Source organism: Triticum urartu, chromosome 5A (genome assembly GCF_056163025.1).
Source record: "Triticum urartu cultivar PI428250 chromosome 5A, HENAU_Tu73, whole genome shotgun sequence".
Classification (NCBI taxonomy): Eukaryota; Viridiplantae; Streptophyta; class Magnoliopsida; order Poales; family Poaceae; genus Triticum; species Triticum urartu.
This window is the reverse complement of record NC_141877.1, coordinates 219,387,804-219,399,105: the sequence shown is the minus strand read 5'-3', so window position 1 is coordinate 219,399,105 and position 11,302 is coordinate 219,387,804. Positions and strand designations below refer to the sequence as shown.

Sequence of the window (11,302 nt, the reverse complement as noted above, 5' to 3'; positions counted from 1 at the left end):
TTACAAGATAGTATAGGGGGGAGAAAACATCATAAGATCCAAATATAATAGCAAAGCTCCCGATACATCAAGATCGTATCACCTCAAGAACATGAGAGAGAGAGAGATCCAACACATAGCTACTGGTACATACCCTCAGCCCCGAGGGTGGACTACTCCCTCCTCGTCATGGAGAGCACCGGGATGATGAAGATGGCCACCGCAGAGGGATTCCCCCTCCGGCAGGGTGCCGGAACGGGTCTAGATTGGGTTTTGGTGGCTACAGAGGCTTCTAGCAGCGGAACTCCCGATCTATTCTGCTCCCCGATTTTTAGAGTATATGGATATATATAGGCGGAAGAAGTACGTCAGGGGAGCCACGAGGGGCCCACGAGGGTGGAGGGCGCACCGGGGGGGGCACGCCCCCTGCCTGGTGGCTTCCTTGTTTCTTCCCTTACGTGGACTCCAAGTCTCTCGGGTTGCTTTCCTTCCAAAAATAAGTTCCGTGAAGTTTCAGGTCAATTGGACTCTGTTTGATTTTCCTTTTCTGCGATACTCTAAAACAAGGAAAAAACAGAAATTGGCACTGGGCTCTGGGTTAGTAGGTTAGTCCCAAAAATAATATAAAAGTGTATAATAAAGCCCATGAACATCCAAAACAGAAGATAATATAGCATGAAGCAATCAAAAATTATAGATACGTCGGAGACGTATCAACATCCCCAAGCTTAATTCCTGCTCGTCCTCGAGTAGGTAAATGATAAAAACAGAATTTTTGATGTGGAATGCTACTTGGCATAATTTCAATGTAATTCTTCTTAATTGTGGTATGAATATTCAGATCCAAAATATTCAAGATAAATGTTCATATTGACATAAAAATAATAATCCTTCAAGCATACTAACTAAGCAATCATGTCTTCTCATGTAAGTGCATCTAGTGCCCCTTAGTGATTTTGGTGTATTGAAGACTTATAGGTTAAGGGACTAATGTGTTTTTGAGTGTACACAGGTCTATAAGTCTATCAGGAGTTTGATATTTACATATAAAGTCGACCCCTAGAAATGAAGTTCTTCGCCTGAAGACTTTGGATTTCTGAAGACTTTTTAAAGACTTTCAAAGTGAAGAAATTGGTGCAATCCTGAAGACTTGATATTCAATTCGAGGAACATGAAGCGTGAAGACTTTTGTTTTCGTAGTTTCATTTTCTCTTTCTTGAGTCATAGGAAACAACGTACTGTTAAAGGGGGTTGAGGAAATACTAAGGAAAAATTTCCATGTGATGCTCAACTCAAAATTCTACACCTACCAATCCCTTCGAGTGAAGCCATTGGAAATCTCATATAGTTCAGTCATATTCTTCAGTGACAAAGACTAAGTTCTTCTGGTCTCTGAGAAATTTGTTCTGACTGAGGATTTAGGAATTCGCCAATGCGGATTGCCTACACAGTGAGGAACATGATAGCCCTGAGGAATTTGGTACTCAAATTTCCAACCGTTGTTGTGCCATGCGCCAGCTGTCCCAAAATATCTACCCACCTAACGGTCATATCATTGAAGGGCATTTATGTCTTATCATGTCGGGTTGCTCCCTAGGCTATAAATAGCTGCCCCCCTACAACCACTAGCTGGTTGGCTGCTCCGAGAGAAACTGACACTTGTCATTTGAGAGCATCCCATCCTCCGAGGACTTTGAGCGAAAATAATCAAGTGAGGAAAATGCAAACCCAAACACCTACAAACCCAAAGTGATTGAGCATCACTGCAGAGATTGATCCTGCGTGGATCCGACGCTTGTTACCTTTGCAGGCTGTACTTCTTCCAAACGGTTAGGTGTCAAGGTCTAGAGCATCTAAGAGGAATTATGGATCGCCAAATGACCAAGTTTGTGAAGGTTCGGAAGTCACCTGAAGACTTACCACGAGTGATTGGGCGAGGTCTGTGTGACCTTGGCTCAAGGAGAATACGGTGAGGACTGTGTGTCCGGGACTGTGTGTCCTCAGGTTTAAATACCTAGTCGCTCCAACCAGATGTACAACTGAGACAGCAGTTGGAACTGGTCTACCAAATCATTGTCTTCACCAAGCTCACTGGTTCTATTTCCTCAACTCATTCATTTCCTCATAACTGTGTTGAGTGCTTGTTCATATGTGTGTTTGAAGACTTTGACTGAAGACTTTCTCAATTTCCTCAATTCAATTTCTTCAGTCTATCTTCATCCTGTGTTATCCTGTGTTTACGCTGTCTGTACTCTGTGCTTGTCTTCATTTCATCATGATGAATATGCTTGTGCTCTGTTATGTTTACTTTTGAGTACTTATTCCGCTGCTAGTAGTTCTTCGCTAAGGAATTTCCTCACCTGCAAATTCCTCAGTGAAGAATTCATAAAAATCGCCTATTCACCCCCCTCTAGTCGATATAACGCACTTTCAATTGGTATCAGAGCAAGGGACTCCCTTGTTTTGTGTGATTTTCGTTTAACAGCTTGGAGTTTTAGTTATGTCGACCACAGGTATGATCAAGGTCTCTGCTGGGTGTCCTACCTTCGATGGGACGGACTACCCCTACTGGAAGAATAAGATGCGAATGCATATTGAGGCAATTGATAACGATCTCTGGTATGTTGGGGAAAATGGTGTTCCCTTAGTCACACCTTCTCTGAATGCTGCTGATGTGAAGAGATTCAAGCAGCTCGACTCTCAAGCGAAGAATATCATATGTGGCCATCTGAGCAAAGGACAGTATGGAAGAGTGAGTGTGTTGGAAACTGCTAAAGTTATCTGGGATAGGCTGTCCAAGGTCAATATAGGAGTCTCAACACAGTGTGACTCTCGAGTTGATGTTCTTCGCAATCTCTTCAACCGCTTCAAAAGACTCGACAATGAAAATGTTCAACAAACCTTCGATCGCCTCACTGACATCTCAAATGAGCTTCAAGCACTTGGTGCCACTGACATCACCGACCATGAGGTGGTGAAGAAATTGCTGAGATCGCTTGATTCCTCATTTGATACTCTAGCATTGATGATACAAGAACGTTCTAATTACAAGTCACTTGATCCTGCTGATATCCTCGAAAGGCTAAATACTCATAAGTTCCAGTTTGCTGAGAAGAGAGATCTCTATGGTTCGAGCTATGGCAGATCACGTGCCCTGAAGGCCAAGGCAGTGTCTGAATCTGAAGATGAAGATTCTGGTAGCAGCCTTGGTGATCCCGAAGAACGGAGCCATGAGCTAGCACTGCTCGTGAAGAAATTCAAGAAGTTCTCAAGACACGGTCGCTTTGGAAAATCCTCAAGGAGCAATGATTCCTCATCCAGTGACTACAAGAAGAGGCTCTGTCACAAATGTAAGAAACATGTACACTACTTTCAAGGTTGTCCTCAGTGGGAAAAGGAATCAAAGAAGAAGAAATACAAGGATTATAGTTCTGATGATGCAAAGAAAAAGAAGAAATCCTCAAAATCTTCATCATCAAAATCCTCGAAGTCTCCATCTTACAAGAAGAGTAGCTCCAAGAAGGCTCAGGCGTTCATTGGCAAGGAAATGGACTCTGAGGCTGAATTTGAGGAACATGAGAAAGAGGAGGCATCTGAGGAGTCTGAGTCTGGTGTGGCGAGCCTGGCTCTTGCTACTGCTTTCGTCAGCAAGTCCATCTTCAACTCTGAAGAAAATGGCTTCACCAACATGGCTGATAGACACAATGACGACTACTCTCCCACCTATTGCTTCATGGCAAAAGGTGCCAAGGTACTCAAATACCCCTCCTCTGAATCAAGTGAGAATGAATCTGATGAAAACCTCAAACCCAGCTACTCCAAACTTGCTAAGATTGCTGTAAAACAACAAAAGGCTTTTGAAAAAGTTCAAAACATGCTTGACAAAAGTGATGATATGTTGGGTGAAGAAATGGATCGCACTAAAACCTTGACTAAAAATCTTAAAAGACTTCAATCCAGGTTTGACAACCTTCAAGGTCATCATAACACTCTCTTATCTGATCATGAAAAGCTTTCATATGAATTTCTTCAAAGAAAGCAAGATCTTGAAAAGTTAAGAGTGAGTTATGAAGATCTTCAGAAGGAGCGTGATTCATTACTTGCTCAACAAATCAGCGCTTCTCAGGAAGAATTTGTTCCTCCATGCTTGAAGTGCATTGAACGTGAATCTGCTAATTCTTCACCTGAATGTTCAAATGCTGCTAATGTTTCAAATTCTTCACCTGCCTCTGCTATCACTAATTCCTCATTTGAGGACATTGCTAGTATCACTGAAGATGCAGGGCTGAAGGAATTGTACATGACAGGCATGTACAAAAGCCTCAAATGGCATTAGATTCTTTGTGATGTGCTTAAAAAGCAGATCCTCAACAGGAACCCTAGGAAAGAGGGTATTGCCTTTGAGAGGAAACTCAATGCTGATGGTACATATTGGAAGCCTGAGCAGTACCCCAAAACCTCATGGGTTGCTACAAAGGGACCTCCAGTTGATCCATCTAACTTATCTGGCTTTGCATGTGAATCACCTCGTTCTGATGATGAGTCATTTGACTCCAATTATAAACTGTTCAAAAATCAGAATAGTAAAATATTTGCTAGATATGTTGGCAATAACTACAAGAATGGTGCTCATATGAAGAAAATCTGGGTTCCCAAAACGTGCCTTGAAAGTCTTTAGGTGAATGTCCTCAGGACACCACCTGTGAAGAATAGGAACCCTAGGTCAAATTCTTCATATGGAACAAATTCCTCAAAAGGATCAAAGTCCTCATATGAATATCATCGTGCTAACAACTCTGTTTCGCAGTGAAGAGCTAAGGGCTATGAATATGAGCATTATTCTTCTAATCATTATGTTCATAAGTCCTCGAAGAATTTCTCTCCTTATTCATATGCTTATCCTAACCCCTCTTATGTGAAATGAAATGGGTTGGCGTCTATGCCACCTTTCTCATATGGAGCTCGCAGAGTGATGAACTCTTTGCCACCCCTTCAGATGTGGGTGGTGAAGAAAAAGAACTAATCTCTTCTGTAGGGTCAGGTCTCCAGACGAACGTAATCGTCTGAAGAATTTGCTGGAGACCTGAGAGTGCCTGAAAGGACGCAGGCTAATCATGAAGAAATGAATTTTCATTTCTCACGTCCTCATACTGCTTGATGAAATTGATCTGATGAATTGATGTCATATTCTTCACTGATGAAGTATATGAGTTTGTAAGTTGCACTAATTCATCTGCAGGATGATCAACCCCAAGCCACTGAGTGGGTCCTCGATAGTGGATGTACAAATCACATGACTGGTGACAAGAATCTATTGATGGATGCTCCCTTATCACCATCGCATTTGAAGCATATCATCTTCCCTAACAAAGACAAAAGTCAGGTATTGGGTCTAGGTAAGGTTGCGATCACAAAGGATCGACACATGGACAAAGTCATGCTTGTCGAGTCCTTAGAATACAACCTCATGTCTGTCTCAATGCTTTGCGATCTTGATATGGTTGTTGCCTTTGGCAAGTACCGTTGTGTTGTGCTTATGGAAGCTGACAATCCCAATTTCTTCGAAGGCTTTAGGAGAGGAGACTTGTATATTGTTGATTTCTCTACAGGACCGCAACCAGCCGTGTGCGTACTTGCAAAAGCTTCAGAAGGTTGGCTCTGGCATCGACGACTTGGTCATGCAGGTATGAGGAATTTTCACACGCTTGCGAAGAAGAAGCATGTCATTGGCATTGAGAATGTCAAATTCCTCAAGGATCACTTATGCGAAGCCTGTGAAGCTGGAAAGATGACCAAGGCCAAGCATCCATCGAAGACAATCATGACTACAACTCGACCATTTGAATTGCTTCATATGGATCTTTTTGGCCCTAATCATTATTCTGCTGTTACAAATGATGCATCTCTATATGGCTTTGTTGTTGTTGATGATGACTACTCTCGGTACACACGGGTACACATTGTCACTTACAAACATGAAGTGAAGGAAGTCTTCAAACGATTTTCCTCGAGGGCTTCAACCAACTTTGGTGTGAAGATCAAGCACATTAGAAGTGACAATGGAACTGAGTTCAAGAATTCTGGTCTTGATGACTATCTTGATGAACTTGGTATTACTCATGAGTTATCTGCTCCTTATACTCCTCAGCAGAATGGCGTCGTGGAGCGCAAGAACAGAACTCTTGTTGAGATGGCTCACACTATGCTTGATGAATACAAAACACCTCGTCGTTTCTGGATTGATGCAATTGATACTGCGTTCCACATCATCAACAGAGTATATCTTCACAAATTCTTCAAAAAGACTGCCTATGAACTCCTCATTGACAAGAAACCCAATGTAAGTTATTTCAAAGTCTTCGGTGCTAAATGTTGGATAAGAGATCCTCATCACAAATCAAAATTTGCACCGAAAGCACATGAAGGTTTCATGCTTGGTTACGGAAAGGACTCGCACACCTACAGAGTCTTCAACAACGTTCTTCACAAGGTTGTTGAAACTGTAGATGTGTGGTTCGATGAAACTAATGGCTCACAAAGAGAGCACCTACCTTCTGTGATAGATGAACCAGCACCTGAGGAAACTATCAAGTTCAAGGCTACTGAGGATGTCATTCCTACTAAAGAATCTGCTGAAGAATTCATTCCAGAACATGAATAACGTCGAGCTAATGCACTTGAAGAAAATATTGAAGAAAATGGTGCTAAAGAAAATGCTGATCAAATTCCTCAACGACAACCAGCTCATCCTCACATTGCAAAAGAAGTGCAAGTTGAAAAGATCATCAATGATGTTGGTGTCAAAACCGGCGGATCTCGGGTAGGGGGTCCTGAACTGTGCGTCTAAGGCGGATGGTAACAGGAGGCAGGGGACACGATGTTTACCCAGGTTCGGGCCCTCTTGATGGAGGTAATACTCTACATCCTGCTTGATTGTTCTTGATGATATGAGTATTACAAGTGTTGATCTTCCACGAGATCGTAGAGGCTAAACCCTAGAAGCTGGCCTATGGTATGATTGTATGTTGTCCTACGGACCAAATCTCTCCGGTTTATATAGACACCAAAGGGGGCTAGGGTTACACAAAGTCAGTTACAAGGGAGGAGATCTTCATATCCGTATTGTCTAGCTTGCCTTCCACGCCAAGGAGAGTCCCATCCGGACACGGGACGAAGTCTTCAATCTTGTATCTTCATAGTCCAACAGTCCAGCTGTCCGGAGACCCCCTAATCCAGGACTCCCTCAGTAGCCCCTGAACCAGCCTTCAATGAGGATGAGTCCGGCGCAGTATTGTCTTCGGCATTGCAAGGTGGGTTCCTCCTCCGAATACTCCATAGAAGATTTTGAACACAAGAATAGTGTCCGGCTCTGCAAAACAAGTTCCGCATACCATCGTAGAGAGAATAACATTTCCACAAATCCAATCTGCTAACACGTTTTGATAGCATGATATCACGCCATGGCCCGGTATTTATTCAAACAGTTTTTCTCAACCAGCACCACACATATTGCGGGGCGGTTTTCTCGACACGTCTTGTCAAAGAAGAGATCGTGTCCCCCTTATCACGGGATTCTCATCAATACTGGCACGGGTAACCCAACTGCGCCATTACATACAGCACTTGGGGAATAAGAGGTTTTACCAAGCAAGGGGGGAGGCGCATCGCCTCTTCCGCCCTTATAAAGGGGCAAGGATTTACCCTCTTCACCCATACCTTCTTCCCAACTCATTCCATTCTGCTCAGGGTCCAACATGCGAGAGTTCAACTCCTCTACCCACAAGAGGTCTTCCAAAGATGTCTGGATCCGGAGTAGGAGGCAAATGGATGGCCTCTACCGTCTGAGAGAAGGATATCAAAAAGCTTCGAGAGGCCGGGTATCTGGCCAAGAAAATCGGCCACCGTCTCCCGACGGCGGGACAGATCGTCCCCACTCCGGAACCCCACGAGAGGGTTGTATTCCTCCCTCACTTTGTCCGTGGGCTAGGATTTCCCCTCCACCCATTTGTTCGCAGCATCATGTACTATTATGGGATCGATCTACACGATCTGTCCCCTAATTCCTTCCTCAACATCTCGACATTCATTGTCATGTGCGAGGCTTTTCTCCGTGTTTCGCCACACTTCGGTTTATGGCTGAAGGTCTTTAATGTGAAGCCCAAGGTGGTGGGCGGTGAGGACGTCGAGTGCGGGGGCCAACAAGAACCTTTAATGATTCTGTCAAGGAGTGGAAACAACAATGGTTTTACATCAGTGAGCCGAGCGGTAAGGAGCGGGCCGCTTCTCCCGAGTTTCGATCCGGCGCCCCTCTGCGGCTTACTTCCTGGGTCAAGAAAGGACTGGATTGGTCCTCGTCCGACGAACTGTCGGTGCTCTAGACGCGCGTTAAAGATATGGGAGATAAGCACATTGAACTCATCGACGTGGTCCAGGTGATGTTAGTCCACCGGATACTGCCTGGTCAACACCGGACTTGAAATCTATGGGAGTTTGATCCGGCCAGGCACCAAACCTTGTGAAGGATCTTTGGCTCGTCGCACGAGGACATTTGGAAGGTGCTTTTTAAGTCCAGCAAATCATGGCCGGACTCTGCCGAAGACCGCGGGTACCAACTGTCCCGCCCTGCAAGTTCGGTGAGTTTATCAAACTTTTCCATCCGCCTGACCCAAAGGAAGCGCTTGATGCGTGTTCATTCAACTTTCCCAGAGCTAGACGAAGAAGGTGGAGCGGATCCATTGTCCGGCCCCACTGCACGAAGACCCGTCCATCCCACTTCTGACAAAGATGTTGGTCTCGGCGCCTTACAAGGTGCCGAAGAAGACGGCCGAGAAGGAGGCTAAAAAGACCCGGGGCGGCCTTCGTCGTCGTGGCATTTCAGGCACAATACCCAAAGGCTCTGATGCCCATTCCGTCTTCGAAGAAGACGAAAAGGAGGAGGGAGATCAATCCCCTGCGGAGGGAGGAAGGAAGAGGATGGCCTCTGCATACTTGGAGGCCGAACTACCTGAAAGAGGAAAGATTCCTCGTCAAGAGGAGTCTCCTGCCGCCGCCGATAGCGGCCCGGCATGGGATCCCAGGGCCCAGCCCCTAGTGAACTCATGAGTATATAAAATCCGAATATGTTTAAGCGTCTGGACTCGTCGTGGCTTAGTATTTTAACTTAAGCCGTATATTTCTTGTAGTCCGGCGAGGTCCCGTACCGAACAATCCTCATCGGAGGACCTGCTGAGCTCAAACACTGTGGAGAGCAAGATGTCCCCGAAGGAACCTTCCTCCAAGTAGGTGCCCAACACCGAGGCCTCGTCCCAAAAGGACCCCAACCAAGGAGAAAAGGAAAAAACCGTGAAGGCGGTGCCTGGAGGTCGAACCGCCGGGGCCGGAGACGTGGGGAAAAAGATTCCGCCGGCAACCTCTGTCTATCCAGAAGTGTCGGATGCTTTGTTGGTGGCGCTACGAGATGCCTCCATCATTGATGAACACCGTGCCCTGATGGGCGCGGTGATTGAGAAAATTCAGTCGCCCGAGAGTGGACCGAACGAAGCCTGTATCAGTATTATAAAAGGCTTTGAGGTATGTTTTATGAGTTATCGAAGAGTGTCATAGTATAGATAGTAGCCCCTGATAAATTGTTCTGTGAAAGAAAGAACCAGATAGGGGATCGAATTCATGATCTTAGGAAGACTTACTAAATGACATTGATTCCTCTCCTGCTTCAAGAAGATACCTGTAGCGGCTGCTGCGTCCCACACTGCAGAGATCGCCGGACTGAATCAAAGTCTGGAGCGGGCCAGAAAAGAAATTGGCTGAATACAAATGCAGTTGAGGGATAAATAAGGTATGCACCAGTATTATGTGCATTTATTGTGAGATAAATGTTCAATATGAAATAAGCCGCATAATTTGTGCTAGGAGTTATGACCGAAGTTGAGGCCCTCAAAAGGGTCGTTGCCGAGGCCGAGAAGAAGGCGGCGACGGAGCGGGCTCTTCGTGAAAAACACGAAGCCAGAGTTATTAAAGCTGAGCAGGATCTGCAAGAGTCCGTAAGTAAATGCGAGGCCTTGGAGTAGAGTTTAACGGAGAAAGAGTCTGAACTCACCAAGGCGCGCCAAGCCACGAGCGACGCCCAGGGGGAAACCCAAAACACGCTGTAGGGGATCCAAGAGGCGAGGAAGATCGTGGCAGGTAAGCTTTTCCCGTGTAAAGAAAATATTTGAAGGGAAAACTATGTTTCTGATTGTGAATCTGGACTTCTCAGGTGTATTTGTTGAGCTGCCGCACAGTATATCAGATGCCGCTCACTTCTACCGAGCTGAAGGAAGGAACACCGCCGATAAGCTTTTTTGGTCTCAGTATTTGGCACTGAATTACCCGGTGCCTTTTGCCGATCAACTGAAACAGCTGATCGAACTGCATAAGGCGGCGGAACTAGCCATGAAAGATGTGGTTATCCCGCTATGGCCTGCTGAACCGATTCCAAGCAGCTACTTCAGGCTCGTAAGGCGGCTTATAAGCGCTTGCCCTCGACTTGACGTCATCAAGTGATCGGTCTGTATAGAAGGAGCGAGAATGGCCTTCGCCCTTGCAAAGGTGCACTCGGGGAAGATGGATGCTAAAAAGCTGGTTACCGAGGACCGTTGGAGGGGAAGGAGCACCGCAAGCCCGAATCATGTTATAAGACTATCCTGAAAGGATCCTACCTTGCGGCAGAGCTATGTGCCAAGGACATTATATTTCCCTGAATCCGGATCATGTTATCCATTTTAACGTTTAAACAATGTCGTTGGTATGTCACCTGTTATATAAAAGTTTACCCTCCTGTGCAGCCGTTTGTATATTAAGGCTGAGAGTTGGCCAGTCGTTGACTTCTGCCCCCATGTAAGGAGTACGGGGGTGTTCGGGATAAACCTGGGCACTCTTTATCCTAGTTTTGGGTCCTCCAATGAAGGTGCTCAGCACAACGAACCAGGCAATCATACTATAGGGCTTTATCACTCTCACTTAGCCAGAGGAGCTTTAGTATGGTCGGCGCAGCCCCTTGTGTTCAGAAGACCGTACTAGGGGCTCTATAAGCGCCTGATCGAAGAAAAAGCCGATCCTTCGCATGCTGCATTGGTTATGGCATTGTGCGGGAGAAATCCTTAAAGATTTTGTGACCGCTCGAATAGCTGACCAGCTCTTGCCGTATCATGACAGTTAGTTTTCGGCTTTCTCTACTGAGGTGCTTGTCCAGAAGAACCGGGACACAATCGCAGTAGTTCTCCTAGTGCTACCTTAGCCGATACAGCAGAACGTAAGGTACCAAAACATAGGAGCCGGTAAAACC

General features: G+C 45.5%; 1 protein-coding gene across 1 annotated transcript; it reads left to right on the top strand.

Moving 5' to 3' along the window:
• Positions 1-3,004: 3,004 nt before the first annotated feature.
• LOC147970845 (uncharacterized) lies at positions 3,005-10,521 on the top strand. Its single transcript, XM_087523672.1, has 3 exons — positions 3,005-3,956; positions 9,889-10,023; positions 10,235-10,521. Exons 1-3 carry the CDS (start codon positions 3,005-3,007, stop codon positions 10,519-10,521), a joined length of 1,374 nt encoding a protein of 457 aa, XP_087379798.1.
• Positions 10,522-11,302: the final 781 nt, after the last annotated feature.

Bases quoted from the DNA above. Each gene is read 5' to 3' on its own strand.
- LOC147970845 (XM_087523672.1), top strand. From the start codon at position 3,005: ATGATACAAGAACGTTCTAATTACAAGTCACTTGATCCTGCTGATATC. The intron at 3,957-9,888 runs GTCATCATAACA...AATTTGTGCTAG, and splicing joins CAGGTTTGACAACCTTCAAG to GAGTTATGACCGAAGTTGAG. The intron at 10,024-10,234 runs GTAAATGCGAGG...TGGACTTCTCAG, and splicing joins GGATCTGCAAGAGTCCGTAA to GTGTATTTGTTGAGCTGCCG.